Source organism: Ostrea edulis, chromosome 9 (genome assembly GCF_947568905.1).
Source record: "Ostrea edulis chromosome 9, xbOstEdul1.1, whole genome shotgun sequence".
Classification (NCBI taxonomy): domain Eukaryota; kingdom Metazoa; phylum Mollusca; class Bivalvia; order Ostreida; family Ostreidae; genus Ostrea; species Ostrea edulis.
The window spans coordinates 55,146,272-55,165,999 of record NC_079172.1 but is presented as its reverse complement, the minus strand read 5'-3'; the positions used below and the strand labels follow the sequence as shown (position 1 = coordinate 55,165,999).

Genomic DNA, 19,728 nt, shown 5'->3' with positions numbered 1-19,728 from the left:
ACACAAATATATAGGGAAAAACTTTAAAAATCTTCTTCTCAAGAACCACTAAGCCAGAAAAGCTGAGATTTACATGAAAGCTTCCTGACATAATGCAGATTCAAGTTTGTTCAAATCATGGCTCCTGGGGGTTGGATGGGGCCACAATAGGGGATCAAAGTTTTACATACAAATATATAGGAAAAATCTTTTTCTCAAGAACCACTAAGCCAGAAAAGCTGATTTTTACATGAAAACTTTCTGACATAGTGCAGATTCAAGTTTGTTCAAATCATGGCCCCCGGGGATAGGATGGGGCCCCAAGGGGGAATCAAAGTTTTGCACACAAATATATAGGGAAAAACTTTAAAAATCTTCTTCTCAAGAACCACTAAGCCAGAAAAGCTGAGATTTACATGAAAGCTTCCTGACATAGTGCAGATTCAAGTTTGTTCAAATCATGGCCCCCGGGGGTAGGATGGGGCCACAAGGGGGGATCAAAGTTTTACATACAAATATATAGGGAAAAACTTTAAAAATCTTCTTCTCAAGAACCACTAAGCCAGAAAAGCTGAGATTTACATGAAAGCTTCCTGACATAATGCAGATTCAAGTTTGTTCAAATCATGGGCTCCTGGGGTTGGATGGGGCCACAATAGGGGATCAAAGTTTTACATACAAATATATAGGAAAAATCTTCTTCTCAAGAACCACTGAGCCAGAAAAGCTGATTTTTACATGAAAACTTTTTGACATAGTGCAGATTCAAGTTTGTTCAAATCATGGCCCCTGGGGGTAGGATGAGGCCACAAGGGGGATCAAAGTTTTACATACAAATATATAGTTAAAATCTTTTTCTCAATAACCACTGAGTCAGAAAAGCTGATATTTACAAGAAAACTTTCTGACATAGTGAAGATTCAAGATTGTTCAAATCATGGCCCCCGGGGGGTAGGATGGGGCCACAAGTGGGGGGGGGGTCAAAGTTTTACATACAAATATAGGAAAAAGCTTTAAAAATCTTCTTCTCAAGAACCATTGGGCCAAAGAAGTTGACATTTACATGAAAGCTTTCTGACATAGTGTAGATTCAAGTTTGCAAAGGGTAGTTTGGGCCATAATAGGGACTAAGGTTTTACATGCAAATATATATGGAAAGTCTTCAGATATGGGCCAAAGTGACTCAGGTGAGCGATGTGGCCCATGGGCCTCTTGTTTGTTTTGATATAGTGCAGATTCAAGTTTGTTAAAATCATGGACCCCGGGGATTGGATGGGGCCTCAAGGGGGGCATCAAAGTTTTACATACAAATTTATAGGAAAAATCTTCTTCTCAAGAACCACTGAGCCAGAAAAGCTGAGATTTATATGAAAGCTTCCTGATATAGTGCAGATTCTAAATTGTTAAGATCATGGCCCTCGGGGGTCGGATGAGGCCACAATAGGGGGTCAAAGTTTTACATACAAATTTTTAGGAAAAATCTTTAAAAATTTTCTTCCCAGAACCACTAAGCCAGAAAAGCTGAGATTTATATGAAAGCTTTCTGATATAGTGCAGATTCAGGTTTGTTAAAATCATGGCCCCCTGGGGTAGGATGGGGCCACAATAGGGGATCAAAGTTTTACATACAAATATATAGGAAAAACCTTTAAAAATCTTCTTCTCAAGAACCACTGAGCCAGAAAAGCTGAAATTTATATGAAAGCTTCCTGATATAGTGCAGATTCTAAATTGTTAAAATCATGGCCCCCGGGGGTCAGATGGGGCCACAATAGGGGATCAAAGTTTTACATACAAATATATAGGAAAAATCTTTAAAAATCTTCTTCCCAAAAACCACTGAGCCAGAAAAGCTGAGATTTATATGATAGCTTCCTGATATAGTACAGATTCTAAATTGTTAAAATCATGGCCCCCGGGGATCGGATGAGACCACAATAGGGGGTCAAAGTTTTTGGGTTTTTTTTTTTTGGTTTTTTTTTTTTGTTGTTGATATAGTGCAGATTCAAGTTTGTTAAAATCATGGACCCCAGGGATTGGATGGGGCCTCAAAGTTTTACATACAAATTTATAGGAAAAATCTTTAAAAATCTTCTTCCCAGAACCACTAAGCCAGAAAAGCTGAGATTTATATGAAAGCTTTCTGATATAGTGCAGATTCAGGTTTGTTAAAATCATGGCCCCCGGGGGTAGGATGGGCCACAATAGGGGATCAAAGTTTTACATACAAATATATAGGGAAAATCTTTAAAAATCTTCTTCTCAAGAACCATTGGGCCAAAGAAGTTCACAAGTACATGAAAGCTTTCTGACATGGTGTAGATTCAAGTTTGCAGAAACCATGGCCTCCAGGGGTAGGTTTGGGGCCATAATAGGGACTACGGTTTTACATGCAAATAGATATGGAAAATCTTCTGATATGGACCAAGGTGACTCAGGTGAGGGATGTGGCCCATGGGCCTCTTGTTGTATATCCTTTTCTGCTATTCTTAAGTATGCATTTAGATTTTACACAGTAACAGCAAACCTACACATAAATACTATATACTAAGTTTGGCCCACCCTGGGGGTCAGAGCCCCTACTCTGCGGATCATCAAATTTACAATTTTGGTTAAAGACTACCTGCTCTATCTATTTAGTTTCAATTTAGTATCAATAGCACTAAAGAAGATGTTATTTACGTGTTTTACACATAAATACTATATACCAAGTTTGGCCCTGCCCTGGGGTCAGAACCCCTACCCCGGGGATCATAAAATTTACAGTTTTGGTAGAGGCTTTCCTGCTCTACATCACTATGCACTTAGTTTTTCTTACATTTATGCAGTTCTTGAGAAGAAGATTTTTGAAAATTGGTCAATTTTGGGCAGTTTTTGTCCCGCTCCTAAGGCCCCAGAGGTGCAGGAATCCTGAAATTTTCAATTTATGTTCCCCTTGTTCCAAATATGTTTCATATCAAATTTGAAAAGAATTGGAATGAGAGTTATCAAGAAGAAGTTAAAAATGTCTATTCTTCACACATTTAATAACTGACCATATTGGCCCCACCCTGATACCAAATCCCCTACCCCTGGGATCATCAAATTTACAATTTTAGTGAAGGAGCAACTGTTCTTCCTAAATATCTATTTACTTTCAATTTAGTATCAATAGCACAAAAGAAGATGTAATTTAAGTGTTTTACACATAAACACTATATACCAAGTTTGGCCCCGCCCTGGGGTCAGAACCCCTACCGCAGGGATCATGAAATTTACAATTTTGGTAGAGGCTTTCCTGCTCTACATCACCATGCATTTAGTTTTTCTTACACATGTGCGGTTCTGGAGAACAAGAGTTTTGAAAATTGGTCAATTTTGGACAGTTTTTGTCCCGCCCCTAAGGCCCCAGGGGTGCTGGAGTCCTGAAATTTTCAATTTATATTCGCCATGTCCCAAAGATGCTTCATACTAAATTTGAAAAGAATTGGACTGGTAGTTATCAAGAAGTTAGAAATGTTCAATTGTTAAATGACGATGGACGACAACCAATTGCAATAGATCACCTGAGTTTACTCAGGTGACCTAAAAATTCAATTATAAGACTAGTATGTTAAACAACATAATAAAAAGTACAGAAAAACTGGTTAAATTGACAAAATCATAATGTTATCAGTTTTGAAAAGTTATTACACTTGACATTTATCGATAAGGATTATTTAAAGAAAATTAAATTTTTTTCAGTAATAATGTTCAAATAATTTAATCACAGGACTTATCTGATAAACTCGAAAAAATTAACATAGAGGCAGCTGGTATAGTCACAGGTGCGACAAAATTTGTAAGTCTAAATGATCTTTATCGTGAAGTTGGGTGAGATACTTTGCACAAAAGAAGACAAAAACATAAAATAATCAAATTTCATACTATGGTACACGGGAACACCCCAAATTATTTATCGTCTTGAATCCCTCTTAGAATTAATGAAACACACCAATACCCCACTTGATGATCGCACTGTATTATTCAACCAAAGTTCAACACAAACCACTATGCACAATCGTTTCTACCATCCACTACACAGCTTTGATGTTTATGATTCATTTCAGTCATCACACTACATCCACACCCTGGAGTCCACTGGTTTACCAACTTTCAAAGATCCAAATAGAAGTGGAAGTTTGACATCAAATAATCTCCCTTATGATAAGTATGATTTAATTACATGATTTCATACACTATTCAAAGTTACTTTAAAGTTTAAACTGGGAAGTTCTCTCTCCATGTTAATGTTAACTTGCTATGTAGCTTCTTTGTGGATTACTCTAGATCTTGTTGCAATTTTGATCCATTTTGACCTCTCATGCAGGAGTTGTGCCCCTTTATTTGAAAATTATTGTTATATGGAGGATACATAATTTGTCCGGCTAACTCCTCCCACAATTTTCAAGTGAGGATTATCTTGTTTTACAGAGTGTTTGTATGGATATTGAAGATGTGCATGTGGCAAGAATTTTGATTTTCTTCAAATTTTGAGAAAATTACAGGTTGTTGAACTTAGTCCATTTTGAGAAATTATTGCAAAGAGATTACATGATTTGTTCAGTGAACTCCTCCCACAATTTTCAAGTGAGAACCTTCTTATCTTACAGAGTGATTCTATGGGTATGGAAGATGTGCATGTGACAAGGATTTTGATTTTCTTCAACTTTTAAGAAAATTGCAGGTTGTTGAACTTAGTTATTTTTCAGGAAATATTGCATAGCGAGTACTTTTAAATAGTCAGTTTTGAGGAATTATTACATAGAGAGTACATAATTTGTCTGTTTTTCCTTCCACAGTTTTGAAGTGAGGACCTCCTTATTTTACAGAGTATTTGTATGAGTAAGGAAGATGTGCATGTGGCAAGGATTTTGATTTTCTTCAATTTTGAAGAAAATTACAGGTTATTGAGAACTTTGTCTTTTTTTTTTTTTTTCTTTTTTTTTTAGTAAATATTCATATTATGCAAAGAAAGTATGTCACAGCCTGATGATGACTGACACTACCTGAAGCAAAGTTCTACAAATTATGGCTTAAAAAAAAACACCCTATGTAAGCATTTTCACGGGTGTATTTTATTCTATTTGAGGTACTCTTGTCAGTTCATATTTTTTGAAATTACAATGGGGTAGTTCACACATATTTCATTCTATCATAGATGATGTGTACTGACTTCAAAGCAAAGTCATAAATTGCAACCTTCAATCAATATCATTTAGTGAGGTGTTTAATTTTGGAAGAATGTTCATCATGCACTGCACGCATCAATTAATATATTGCGTAGGACTTCGATGTGGGCCTCTTCACATCCTCACTTTGTTTGAAATAACATATGTCCCAGAAAACCTTCTCCATACACTATAGTCCTATAAAAAAAAGAAGCTAAGATTAAAAACAAAAAGAGCTTATATTTCGAATTATGAGCATGATATAAACAGATATGTTCACTTTACAAATTAATAGATTAGCCTAGGAAATGATTTTTCTTTTATATTTGTAAACAAGCATCACATGCTAGGCACTATATAAATGATCAAGTTCATTGCTGAATAGAGGGGGTTTAAGACATACTCCTTAACACACCTTAGAAGTCTCCACATATAGTAAATGAATTGGAACATTGAACATGAATCTCTGCGTATAGTAAATAAATGAATATATAAATTCATTGAATTAACTACGCAAATTTAGTGAAAATAAACCAATATGTATTGAATTTTTTTTATAAAGTGGAATTACTTTGATATATACAGTTATCAATATTTTTTTTAGTAAACTCAGGTGACTTATTGCAATGGTTGTTGTCCATTGTCGTGGGTTAACAATTGAAAAATTTCAACTTCTTGATAACTACTATTCCTATTGTTTTCAAATTTGGTATGAAGCATCTTTAGGACAAATAGGACATGAATTGTAAATTTCAGGACTCCTGCTCCCCTGGGGTCCTAGGGGCGGGGCAAAAACTGTCAAAAATTGACCAATTTTCAAAAATCTTTTTCTCTACAACTGCAAATCTGTGAGAGCAATTAAATGCATAGTGTTGTAGAGCAGGAAGGCCTCTACCAAAATTGTAACTGTCAGGATCCCCGGGGTAGGGGCAAACTTAGGATATAATGTTTATGTGTAAAACACTTAAATAACATCTATAGTGCTATTGATACTAAATGGATATTTAAAAGGAGTAGGTAGTCCTTTACCAAAATTGTAAATTCCATGATCCTAGGAGGTAAGGGTTTGGTTTCAGGGTGGTGTCAAAATTATAATAACGATTTGAAGGACTTCTTTAAATTTGCTGTTACTGTATAAAATATAAATGCATACTTAGGAATAGCAGAAAAGGATGTACAAAAAAAAGGTGAATTTCACAACCCAGGGTTTTGACTCTAGGATGGGTTCAAATTTATCATGTCTTTTAATGTTAATACATATATGATATTTATATGTAAAGCCTTTCATCAGTGTATGCACTTTTGAGGAAATTGAAGTTTTAAGAACACATCTTGTTTAAATTTTATACTGTTTGCTGAACATTAGAATTTAGCTTAGACATTCAGAACAGGAAATTTTTTCTAGATTTCATAGCCTTTGGGACTAGTGATACTTTTCATTACTACTCAGGTGACCGATAAGGCCTGTGGGAGTAGTGATACTTTTCATTACTACTCAGGTGACCGATAAGGCCTGTGGGAGTAGTGATACTTTTCATTACTACTCAGGTGACTGATAAGGCCTGTGGGCCTCTTGTCTTTGAACGTGTTAAAAGTTCAACTCCCAGGAGTTCAGTGACAAGTTGTAACATTAAACTAAGGTCATTCTATGAAGGATAAGGTCCATATCCATAAGACTGAATCTTGATGAATTACACAAAAGTTGCTCTCTCACAAGTGGTGTGTCATTAGTCTGATTCACAACCATGTCATTATGGTTATCAAGCAAATCAGGAGTTTTTCCCTAGACCACTTTTAACACACAATATTTCAGCACCAAAAGGCATGACTTCATATTTTACACAAAAGTTGTTCTTTTAAAAAACAAAAGGCCAGGATTTCTGTGGATTTTATCTGAATGTCTAAAGATACCGTCATTTATTTCATTCTGTTCATCTGTATGTTTATATTTACTCTTCACCACCAGAGGGGAAACGTAGACTGAGCATAGCTAGCATGTGAAGAATGTTTTATCAAGCATTATCTTAAAAATACTTAGGTTCAAAGACTGGATATATATACTTTATCAACCATTTGTTTTCTTGCTTTTTTCCTTCATTTTCCCATTTTTTTCCAGGAGGTCACTACTAATATCCTTGAGGTCACAAATGACCTTGACCACAGCAGCAGTCCCTAAAGGGGTTGGTTTACCTCCTGCTTCACCAAGTGATTCAGAGACGCAACCAGGGGTAAATTACAATTTTCTATTTTTCAAATTGGTGACACCATTATTTTAAATGTAGTCTCCCCCCCCCCCCCCCCCCACCCTTGTAGATGGGATGAGGATAACTAATATTTTCACTAGCTTACAAATTATGGAGGATTTTCATTTTTTGTAGCTCTTTGTTTCTGTTGCTTACTTATTTCCCATCAGTAAATCAGCTATGTTTCTCCATTATACTCAGTGTGAAACGCATCCACTCTATCTTGCCATTTTAAATTTCTGTCTGTGATCCCCACAAGGCAAGGTAAAGCAAAGTATCAATACTAATTTTATTTTAAAATGTATATCTTGAAGTACATGTTTACAATTTGATGAAATTTTTGAGAAAGTCTTTGCGTTAGCAAGAGATAAGAAATTAATATCCAGTTTATTTTATGGAAGGATGAGGCCTCCACCTTGTTCCTGATAGCAGGCTATGCTAGATACAGCTGTCCGTATGTATGGATTCGCTCTAACCATCAGAGGCTAATCAAACTGATGGGCGACTCCGAGTCGGAGAAAGATAGTCCTCTCCGCCTTAAAACCATAGCCTCGTGGAAAGACTGCAGTAAGACTAAATGCTTACATTCTGTGGAATAATATACAACTACATGTATTGACATTTTTGAAGCAAATAGTATGCTTTAGCTACACCAGAGAAGTGTAACATTCACTGAGCTCGGAGGATGAGGTGATTATTGTATTTTGAGGGTAGCTAAAGCATCATATTGACCGAGAGAATACCAATAATTGTTTTATTTGATTGAATAATTCAAAACAACAAAATGGGCTACTGGAGCCTACAAAACGATACCTGGCCGGCCACATACTTTGCAAGACCTTGTTGAAAGTGATATAGAGATGTAAGCTTTTGTGTATGAGATAAGTTTATTCCAATTTTGGGCCCAGAGGGCATAACAGTAAGACAGTTTATAAAGAAGGAAATTCAAAAAAGAAAGAAAGTTTACAAGTATGTCTATGATATGACAATTAATTCTAAATATCAAAACCAGCTACTAGAACCTTACACCAAATGATACCTAATCAGATCGGGTTTGATGGTAATTATACACTATGTACATGTACTGCAATTCAATAATTCGATGATCTTTAGATCGGGTTTGATGGTACTGCAATTGAACAATTCTTACTAGAGTTTATGATAGAAGTCACCCTTTCTTACAATTATATTGCAAGATTGTTGAAAGTGAGGAGAAAAGCAAGTTTTCATTGAGCGAAAAATATCAGTGGTATCAATTTCCAATTTATTTTTAGCCCAATGTTTGAGAAATCAAATGTTATATTCACCTCGAAGGCACATACAGGTGAACATTACTTTCTATTTTTCCTAGGTTGTTCATGGATCTCAGCCAATCGGAAAACACAGAATTATTTGATCATATAAGAAAGTTATTTATTTACTTTAAACAATCATGCTCTTTAAGGACAACTAGCTTCATTTGAATTTTGAGCTCTGCATTTGTACTAAGAGTCTGGTAGTTGGCAAGTTATTGGACATACGTGTATTTAAATACATTTTGGTTTGCATTATGGACTTTTATCTTAATTGTAGTAAAATGTAATTAAGCAAATTGTTTACAACTGCAGCATGCTCATTAGGAAATGGCTATAATTACAATTTGTAAAGATATCAAAGGCAAAATCTTTGGAAATGTACATGTATATATCTAAGAAATAAATTAAAAATTTTCAAAATACACGAGGGCATGACCTGTGACGCTATATGCCAGTGTTGCTGTTCACACCCTCATGTACGTGTATTTTCAAAACTGAAATCTAATTTTTATCTTTTACATTATACGTTCATTTCTGTCGGAATATTCCCAGCCATTAAAATAGTCATACTATATTTATCAAGATTCATACAAACATTGTTCCCATTCATGAGGAATTGGCTATCATTTTAATTGGTAAAGATATTGAAGACATAAATATTGGAATAGTACCGTATAAACTCTACTGTAAGTCGGATTTTTAGGAGTTAAATTTTGGTACAAAACTCTATGTCCGACTTATAGGACTGTCCTAAGAAGATTAGTATTTTTCTGGATGGCGTAATGTATAGCCTAGTATTTTCTAAACTACAAAAGCATGGACGAAGTAAACAAAATAGTAACTGTTTAATTTATAGAGAATAAAAAGTGAAATATCGATGTCATATCCCAAAACATTATTGGAACATGGATAAATAATGACACAAGAGTATTGATATGAAATTGATTTGTTGGGGGAAAAATATCAAATATCGGCGCATTTCTCAAAATATTATATGAAACACAGGTAAACATTAGAGCAATTGATTTGAAATTGTCAACCGATTCTTGAAAAAAGTTGGACCGACTTATAAATGGGTCAATGGCAATTCCCTCCAAAATAACCTAAGAATTATACAACCGACTTATAGGCAAGTATATGTAACTCAACAACATTCACTTTATCATATATCAAAGTTTGAGAGAAATCTCTAGTGCAAAAAGGAATTAGTTCCATCACCCTTAAAATAACATGTGGGTTATGGAACGCCAAATTAACATAAACTCAAATAATTGAAGATATCTTCAATTATTTGAAGATATCATCAATTCATTTGATGCGCGCAACAATTGAATTAAAGATCTCTTCAAATAATTAATGATATCTTCAATTCTGAATTATTGCGTGCATTAATTGAATTGATGATAGCATTAATTCTTCAGCTAAATTGATGCGCGCTTTAATTGAATTAATGAACTCTTCAAAATATTAATGAATTAATGATATCAACAACTGAATTAATGCGCGCTACAATTCAATTGAAGAGAGCATTAAATCAATTGATGAGAGCAATAATTGAATTGATGCGCGCATTAATTCATTTGATGAGAGCGATAATTGATTTAATGCGTGCATTAATTCAATTATTGCTCTCTTCAATTGAATTAATGATATCTTTAATTCATTTGAAGAGAGCAATAATTCTTTTAGAGAGAGCAACTATATAATTAAAGATATCTTAAATTTAACATATCCACAATTGAATTAATGATCTCTTTAATTGAATTGTTGCTCTCTTTAAAAGAATTGATGCGCACATTAATTCCATGTACAGAAGCATTGTAAATAATTAAAAATATCTTCAATTGAATTAAAGAGATCATCAAATTATTTATACTGAGCTCTAAATTAATTATTGCGAGCAATATTTCTATGAAATTAATGCTCTCATCAATTGAATTGAAGAGAGCATTAATTGAATTAATGCGTGCATTAAATCAATTATTGCTCTCATTAATTTAATTGATGCACGCATTAATTCAATTGATGAGAGCAATAATTGAATTGAAGTGCGCATTAATTCATTTGATGAGAGCAATAAGTTTATGTTAATTTGGCGCTCCATAGTGGGTTGCCTGCATGTGCATGAAGTGTTACCTCACTTAGGCAAACAGATGCATAACAAATCTTTTAAAAATTCAGTAAATCTTAAAAATCTCCAGAGACCAAACAAGTTTTAGAATGGCAAAGGTCTTGAAGAGTAGAATTTCGATATGAACACCCTGTGGGTATCAGTACAACTATGTAACATGCTTTAGCGGGTAGTATGCCTGAACAGACACTCTTCAAACATTATATAGCCTCACATAACCTAAAATAGTGCATCTGAGTTAAAATTCTTTGTAAACAAACTAAAGATAGGATATTCATGAAGGTTTTCAAGGAAAGATGTTTGAAAATTCAGATTTTCCAAAATAGAACTAGAAACCACTAGAAAACATGAAGGCAGACCACCCAAATTGCTAAAAAAAAACAACAAAAAAACCTGTGTTTGTGGTATGCAGTGTATCAAGCCTCCTTAATGGTCATTATGGACATTTGTAGTCTTACTCTCCTGCTGTTAAGGAAATAATGAGGACTGTTTTCTACAGATGTGACACTGTACGACATTGTTGCTGAGCTGGTCAAGCTGAACACCTACCCTGCCCCACAGAACCCCTTCCAGTTGGATATGGAGTATTTCTCCACATTACCTCCCTCAGAACTAATACTAGAGACTGCAGCCATGATACAAACACTGAAGAAAATTTTCCTTAATACGTCAGATGACAGACCTTATACAGGATGTGGTAATGTAACCTTTTTACAGCAATCATTGGTAAATCAGTGGTACACGTCAAACAAAAGATCCATGTATAAATGTTACACTTGTACTTTTTCATGTTGGGAGATACAAAAAACAAGAGGCCCATGGGCCACATCACTCACCTGAGTCACCTTGGCTCATATTTGAAGATTTTTCCTATATATTCCCATGTAAAACTTTGATCCCTATTGTGGCCCCAACCTACTCCCAGGGGCCAAGATTTTTACAAACTTGAATCTGCACTATGTCAGGAAGCTTTCATGTAAATGTAAACTTTTCTGGCCCAGTGATTCTTCAGAAGAAGATTTTTAATGATTTTCCCTATATATTTGTATGTAAAATTTTGATTCCCTAGTGTTGCCCATCTTACCCCTAGGGACCATGATTTTTACAGACTTGAATCTGCACTATGTCAGGAAGCTTTCGTGAAAATGTGAAACTTCTTTGGCCCAATGGTTCTTAAGAAGATTTTTTTCTTCTATTTATTACATGTAGTATGTAAAACTTTGATCCCCTATTGTGGCCCCATCCTAGCCCCAGGGGTCACGAGTTTAACAAACTTGAATCTGCACTATGTCAGGAAGCTTTCATGTAAATCTCAGCTTTTCTAGGTCTGGTTCTTGAGAAGACGATTTTTAAAGATTTTCCCTATATATTTGTACGTAAAACTTTCATCCCATATTGTGGTCCCATCCTATACCCAGGGGCCATGATTTTAACAAACTTGAATCTGCACTATGTCAGGAAGCTTTCATGTAAATCTCAGCTTTTCTAGGTCAGTGGTTCTTGAGAAGAAAAAGTTTTTCCTATATATTTGTTATGTAAAACTTTGGTCTCCTATTGTGGCCTCATCTTACCCCTGGGGGCCATGATTTTAACAAACCTGAATCTGAAGTATGTCAGGAAGCTTTCATGTAAATTTCAGCTTTTTAGTCTAGTCAATCTAGCAAATCCCCTCAAAGTAATTGCAACAGAAACAAACTCGACGGAATTTAATAAACAAAAGCGTGATTAACAACATACAAAAAATTGGACAATGTTTTAGTAAACCATCGATATTTTGTGGTGTTTACGGCACGCCGTACACGTAAAGGGGAGTAACTTAACTGTGACAGTCATCGGAATAAAGTTATACACGACGATCTAAAGTGCATGTAATAAAAAACGCGATTAAAAAGCTTAACAGTTGTATTAAAAAGGTGATTTTAAGACCTTCTATATACATACAATATTGCTCAGCATCTCATATTCTTTGCCGACTTCCATTCCTGGGGAACTTTCGCGAATAAAGCTTCAAAATATTTTGTTTGACCCTCTACTGAATTAATTTTTATTATAAAACACAATATTTACTTTAGAAGTTATGAATAATCAATTATAAATGAAATCTTAAAGAATTAAGTGTCAATTTACAAGGGGGAATTACGGTTGTTAAAAAAGAAAGTATGGAAAGCTATTCGGGTTAAAAGTTTCAGTTATTTTGTATCTTCATCATTTGAGCAAGCGTTTTGTATTAAAAACTTTTATAAAACTAAGTAAGTAAAGTATTTTTGCTTTTCTATTTCAAATTCAGGTTTGGGAAGTCATTCATGGGTAATAATAATGATAATAAAACATTGATAATATAAATAATAAAAATCAATGTAAGTAAACACTTGCGCATAGTATCATGATTTGATGTAAAATCGAGTAGTTACTCTTTCTAATTAGTCTTGGGCTCACGACCTGCGGAACCACATCTCCTAGCAGCATGCAAACAGCGCGCTAGACTGCCCAGCCATCTATTCAAGATAAAACTTGTTTTCAATGACGATGGAATTCTCGCCACGCTGGCACACAATCATTGAGAATGGAAATGGGATACAGTTATTTATCGTAAATTTTAGAGGATCATACAAAATGCACATTGTGTTTGAAATGTCTATATATAAAGCACAGAAATAGCAACGAACTCTGAAATAAACATAACTGCCCTAAGGGACGAAATCAACGTCGGATAAAAATTTTAATTCAATTAGTTAGGGGGAGGGGATTAAAAACTCCCGCAAGTTTCTGTCATCCAACATCGATCACACTTTAGTGGAAAAAGGAAAAAGACAAGCGACTGTTGAATACCACATAATATTTAAAACATATTAATGAACATTTAATAGATTTAATGTACACTTTCATTTGTGAATAAACAGTAGAAAAGGTATACAGAGTGTTATTTATAATCGTACGTTTCTTTTCTTGTTATTTGATTAGTTTCAACATTTGTCATATTAAGTTTTAAAGGGGGGGCCCCTTGGTGAAAACTATGTGAACTTAGTTTTTTGTGAGACATTGAATTTTTGATCTTGCCCCTAAGTGAAGAATATCGTTAAAACCAGACATCTTTTTAGGAAACAAAGTTTGTCATTCCTTGCCCTTTCTACATGCATTCACAGGATGCGACACAACGTCAAGAATGTTTGGCATCGGAACGTGTCCTGTATAGTCAAAATGTAGACAAATCGCGAAAAAATTCTGTATATGATTAGTTTTTAAATGGAGGCAGGCTACTGACAAACAAGTTGATGGTGAAGGGGTTTCTTTATAAAATCGAAGAAACTGAACCTTGTTCGTCATAGATGTAGTACAAACTTTTAAAACTAAGCTTAATAAAGAATTTAGTAACGTAAGCTTTACTATACACCGTTTGTTTTAAAATACTACATGTATTTATGTGAAACATAGGACCGGAATGGTAAGTACGCCGCCAACTTCCGATGTAAGGGAAGTAACTGCAAAAATGTAGGTCATCTTTTACAGACCATTTTTGAAGGGCCACTTGTTTTGTGTTAACAGTTTATTTTAATGTATAAATCTTCATGTGGTAACTCATATATGCCTAATGGACAGGAAAATATAAAGTATTTTCTTCCAAAATCCAGTTTTTAACGATTTTTGTTGGAAAATGAAGATTTTAGCCCAAAATTTGGCAAGGGAAAATAAATTTTGGTGCAGAAAAGTTTAGTTGTGGATTTGGACGTTTTATTCTTAAATTTATAAGATCACTGTCATCTCTTCTATAAAACAGTCATTTCCTATCATTTCCAGTTTTTCACTATTTTTGTTTTAGAAAAAGGTAGGTTTTCCTACCTAAAATGGTATTTTTCATATATATATTGCCAATAATCTATATATCTTACTTGTTGAGCAGTTTTTAAAATAAATCCTAACTTCAATTTTTTATTGGTAGACTCAAATGTATGACAAAATGTGGGTTTTCTTCTTAAAATTTCAACCTTTAACAATTATATTAAAAAAAGCAAGATTTTACCCAAAAATTACAGTCAAGGAAAGAATATATTCTGCTGTAAAAAAAATTAATCGAACATTTCCAGGTTGAAATTTGAGATATGAAACTTATTTTTACTGTGTTATATAAAATGGACATTTTCTTCAATTTCCAGTTTTTAGCGATTTTCATAAAAAAACACATCCTTTTACTCCAAAATTCCAATTTTCCCATGGAAATACAAAAGCCGATTTTTAATATGTTGTTTGCATGTGTTTTCTTGCATGAATAATCAAAATTTCATTTCTGTTGCAATTACTTTGAGGTTTTGCTCATTTTTGAGCTAGATTGACTAGACTATTTCTGGCTTAGTGGTTCTTGAGAAGATGATTTTTAAAGATTTTCCCTTTATATTTGTATGTAAAACTTTCATCCCATATTGTGGCCCCATCCTACCCCCGGGGGCCATGATTTTAACAAACTTGAATCTGCAGTATGTCAGGAAGCTTTCATGTAAATTTCAGCTCTTCTGTCCCAGTGGTTCTTGAGAAGATTTTTTTAGCACCCTATTTTTGTGATTATCTCTCCTTTGAAGGGGGCATGTCCCTTCATTTGAACAAACTTGAGAGCCCTTCACCCAAGGATGCTTTTGGCCAAGTTTGGTTATAATTAGCCCAGTGGTTCTGAAGAAGAAGTCGAAATTGTAAAAGGTTTACAGACAGATGGACTGACAGACGACGAACAAGTGATCAGAAAAGCTCACTCGAGCTTTTAGCTCAGGTGAGCTAAAAAAAAAATGCATCAACCACGTTTGTCTTCACCAATTCATTATTCTAATCTAGAGTATTTAATTTTACAGTGTTGGAAGATTTACAAGTTATGACCAGAATGCATTTCACTGCCTTGAAAAAAATGGCAAAAGATGGAAGTTTACCCATTGTGCAACAAGAACAGAGACAGCGATCTGGTTCAGGGCCGCCTGGTAAATTTCGATACCCTACTTCGCAGTACAACCCTGTACCTTCTAGTCAACATCAGGATAGAGGTCACTACCAAACTTCACCCCAAAGCTACACATACACAGGATACTAGTCAAGCTGGTCGGCATCATTGAGGAATCTCATTCTGTAGCATTCAACAGAACGTCTCATTTTCGCATACATCTGTGCCATTTACTAGCATTTCTTTTTTCGAGACAGTTTTAAAACTAATTTCTTTGTAAATAAGCAAACAAGATTTTGTAAAACATTGCTGTATTTTTTGTACAGAAATTTCTTTTCCTTAATGTTAAGTGCATTAGATTTACAAAAACATCATGATAGTATTACCAATACGTAAATACCCATATACTCAACACACAATAAAAACATTAACTCTCTTTCAAAGAACACAACTTTAACATTGTAATGTATTCTGGAACACCATCACATCTCACTGGCCCATTTTAAGAGGTTAGTAATAATAGGCATAAAACTCTAAAATGGAAACGTGAATTTTTTTTAATGGGACAGGGATGTACTTTTATGTAATAGATTAAAAGTGGGGCAGGGTTCAATGTTTTCCTTGTTTTGGGGGGAGGGTGGATAGTAAAATGCGACAAGATTTTACCCGGTATATCAGTCAGATAGGGTGAAAAAATAATAGCTTTTGATTAATTTTGTCAAAATTCCTTCAATAGAAAATAACAATATTATGAAATTCACAGGCAAATTTCCAAGCTGAAATATTATTCAAAATGTGTAAACTGTTACTAAAGAAAGTTATTAAGTACACATATCAAAATATATTTACGAAAACATATAAGTTCACAATAGGCAATAAAAATCTCTAATTCAAATAGTTCTGAATATAAAATATCACAGCACTTGCCACGATCATCACAAAACTTTAATCTCGTGTACAACATCATTTGTTTAAAATAAATTCCAGTTTTTGATTTTAGTCAAACTAAATTCCAAACTCCCCGCTGAGGCTTCATCTAGGTATAGACCTCTCCCAGCTGACGCAGTACAGAAACAGATTTGTATATTGAGTCCGCGATTCTCACGCAGGCAAATAACACTAAAGAAGTAGTTTGTAGTTGAAGCTTGAAAATATTAATATCAAAAGCATTAATGTAAAAGTATGGATTTTATTTTAAACATAAAATGATCAAAAGATCACTAAAAATTAGGGAGACTCTGTTCAAATTATAGTGTAAAGTAATGAACTTGATGTTTTAGTTCTTGATTTGAAATGTTTGTTTGACATTATGTTTTCGCGTCATTTTGCTGTGTGGTTTCGTAGTTCCTAGGAAACCCCTATCCCATAATGCCTAACTGGAAGAGTTTGGTTTGTGAGCAAACGAACTCTGGTGGAAGTTTGAGCCAAATGCATATAATTCAATTTTACTTGTAACATGCAATTTGATTGGCTGAGCACAAAATTTAGTTTGTATTGTATAACGAATGGGAACATCACGCGGCCTTTTCCGTCAAGTTGAGAGAGAAAAAAACTTGGGATGTAAGCCCAAGAATAAGATTTTCATAATGAAGATGTAAAATATATTTTTCACCAAGGGGAAAGTTCCTGATCCATCTCTGAAAGCATAAGACATGCCATATTTTACGATATGTCCCGTCACATTGACCTGTGTATTGCAATCAACATTTTTCTGTACATCTTGTCGGATCGACTTAAAAGTCTCGTGTCGTAATCATTACATTTTCTGTGATCAAAATTCTTTGCAAATGCTACGTTTTCAAATTTGAAAAAATATAATACATGCTCTGTTAAATGACTCTTCATCAGTAGTTGCTAAGTGAATGCTTGTCTGGTGCATGTGATTTGTATATATTAATGTTTACTCATATTTTAATAAACTAAGATTTGTATTTTTGTCTTTATGCATTGAACTAAATGGAATGAAGCTAATGTTTACCTATTTTAAATGATGCAACTTAACCTGGGTCAGATTATGCTATTTTTTACAATGCTCTTTAACTGTTTATGTTCAGCATAAACTGCCCAGTTAAGATTTATCGTACAACATGGGTAAAAATTAAGCTTCATTCCTTAAATAAGGTAAATGTATAAATTCTTTATAAAGTGTTAACTCTTTATAAAGAGTAAACTGCCCAAAGTTTTATCATAGGCAAAAAAAATTAGCTTCATTCCTTAAATAATTTACCATGTTTCTTTTGGTGGCTAATTTTATCGGTACTCATCCTGTATCTAGCATACATTTTAATCCCAATTAAATTTACTCAAAACTCCCAAGTCCAATGACCTCGGAGAGAAGTTGTAGATGCTTGATGGACACATAGACAGCAGAAATTTCTAACACTAAATGTACTCCATATGAAAAAATACTTTATGAAAACAGATAACGTCTGTTGTTTGATGATTATCCCATCAAAGTCTCGTGTCGGTGATGTCATTTCCTGCAGATTGAACACAAATGATTACTACACAACTGAACGTTAAATATACAAGGCTAAGGCACATGAAAACCTGTCATGACCTTGTTAATAGCCACATGAACATTCGATAAGCTGACACACGATTAAACCCTTTGATCAAGTACTAACCTTAACAACTTTGAACTGAAATGACAAGTGCTGTTAAATGCTTGGACTACATGTAGCTCTGGATTAACACCAGTTTTTCCTCTCAATGTTCACCCTTTAGGATTTCGGATGTGGCTCAATAAATAAGTACATGTACATCAAAATTTTAAGGCTAAGAAAATCTGCTGCTTGCTTATACTTAACATTATATACACAACGAGAATCTTAAAACTGCTGATCTAGTAACAGCCCCTTGACTATCATTGGTCCCTGTACCGCTGACTTTGTCAGAGAGAGACTCTTATATAAAATATCTGCATTATATAATTGAACATGCAGACATTACAAAATTTGATGAAATACATGTAAATCTCGTGGTGACAAAAAATTGGTATTTATTGTGGACACACCTTTGGCCAGAATGCAGTGAACAATAAAAAGACCTGAACCACGGGTACAGAAAAGGTACCAGTACAATGATCAGACAAACAAAGGGTACACAGTACAACACAATTTTCTCCATGACCATATTATAAATGTACAAAACCAGCAAAACAATATAGACTGAAGCCATTTGAATCCTTTTATTCTATATCTTCCCTTTGTTCCATCTTCTAAGTAGTCTTCTCCACCTCATCATAATCTGTTTGATTTTTGAGATCATCCGACATTTGATCAATGTTTAAAGGTCCATAAACTTTTCCTGAATTAAATGGAATAGCTGCTGCCTGCTGAGTTCTGTTGTTCAACGTCTCTCTCAATTGATTTGATTGGTCCAGCGGAATTTTAGGCAAATCAAACTTGACATCTGTTCCTGTAAATCAATAAATCACATCACTAACTATATTTAAATTTTCAATGGGAATTATGTGCTGCTATACATGCAATAAAACATTTACAACAGACCCTAGTCTGGATATAGTATACATTCAGCAATACATGTATCTGTGAAGCATATTTTCATTTATATGTATTTTCTGTTGTCTTTCAAAATTTCAAAAATTGTCAGACTGTGCAGTGTGTGTCAAAGAATTAACACATATTACATAATATTAAACAAAATTTCAACACAACAAGATGTTTTTGAGAAACATTGAACCATTCAAAATTTAGTTATGACTGAGGTTAAAGTTTTTCAAAAGTAGGTGAAACCCCAAGATTAAAGTCACAACTTTTGGTACCAAAAGAAAGGTTTTGTGACAAGGAATACACATGTGAAATATGAAAGCCCTATCACCATCCAGTCAAAAGTTATGGCTAAAGTTTGAAGGACAGACACACCAAAAACTATATGCGGCAATAATGCCCCTAAATCTTCCCATTACGGGGGCATAAAAAAGCATCTTTATTTCATGAGTATACTATCA

At 34.2% G+C, this 19,728-nt stretch overlaps 2 protein-coding genes across 3 annotated transcripts in view; one reads left to right on the top strand and one right to left on the bottom strand.

Annotated features, from left to right (window-relative positions):
- Positions 1-17,686, top strand: part of LOC125658095 (uncharacterized) — a 23,096-nt gene extending 5,410 nt beyond the window's left edge. The window contains exons 3-7 of the mRNA XM_056150790.1: positions 4,068-4,168; positions 7,285-7,396; positions 7,813-7,978; positions 11,337-11,534; positions 15,673-17,686. Coding sequence (XP_056006765.1) covers positions 4,068-4,168; positions 7,285-7,396; positions 7,813-7,978; positions 11,337-11,534; positions 15,673-15,905 — 810 coding nt within the window. The 3' untranslated portion in view covers positions 15,906-17,686. The remainder of the gene's footprint in view (positions 1-4,067; positions 4,169-7,284; positions 7,397-7,812; positions 7,979-11,336; positions 11,535-15,672) is intronic.
- LOC125658080 (uncharacterized) overlaps positions 16,050-19,728 on the bottom strand; it is a 72,128-nt gene continuing 68,449 nt past the window's right edge. For both annotated transcript variants that reach the window (XM_048889167.2, XM_056149655.1), the window contains one exon: positions 16,050-19,175. In XM_048889167.2, the coding sequence (XP_048745124.2) occupies positions 18,976-19,175 (200 nt within the window). In that variant the 3' untranslated portion in view covers positions 16,050-18,975. The remainder of the gene's footprint in view (positions 19,176-19,728) is intronic.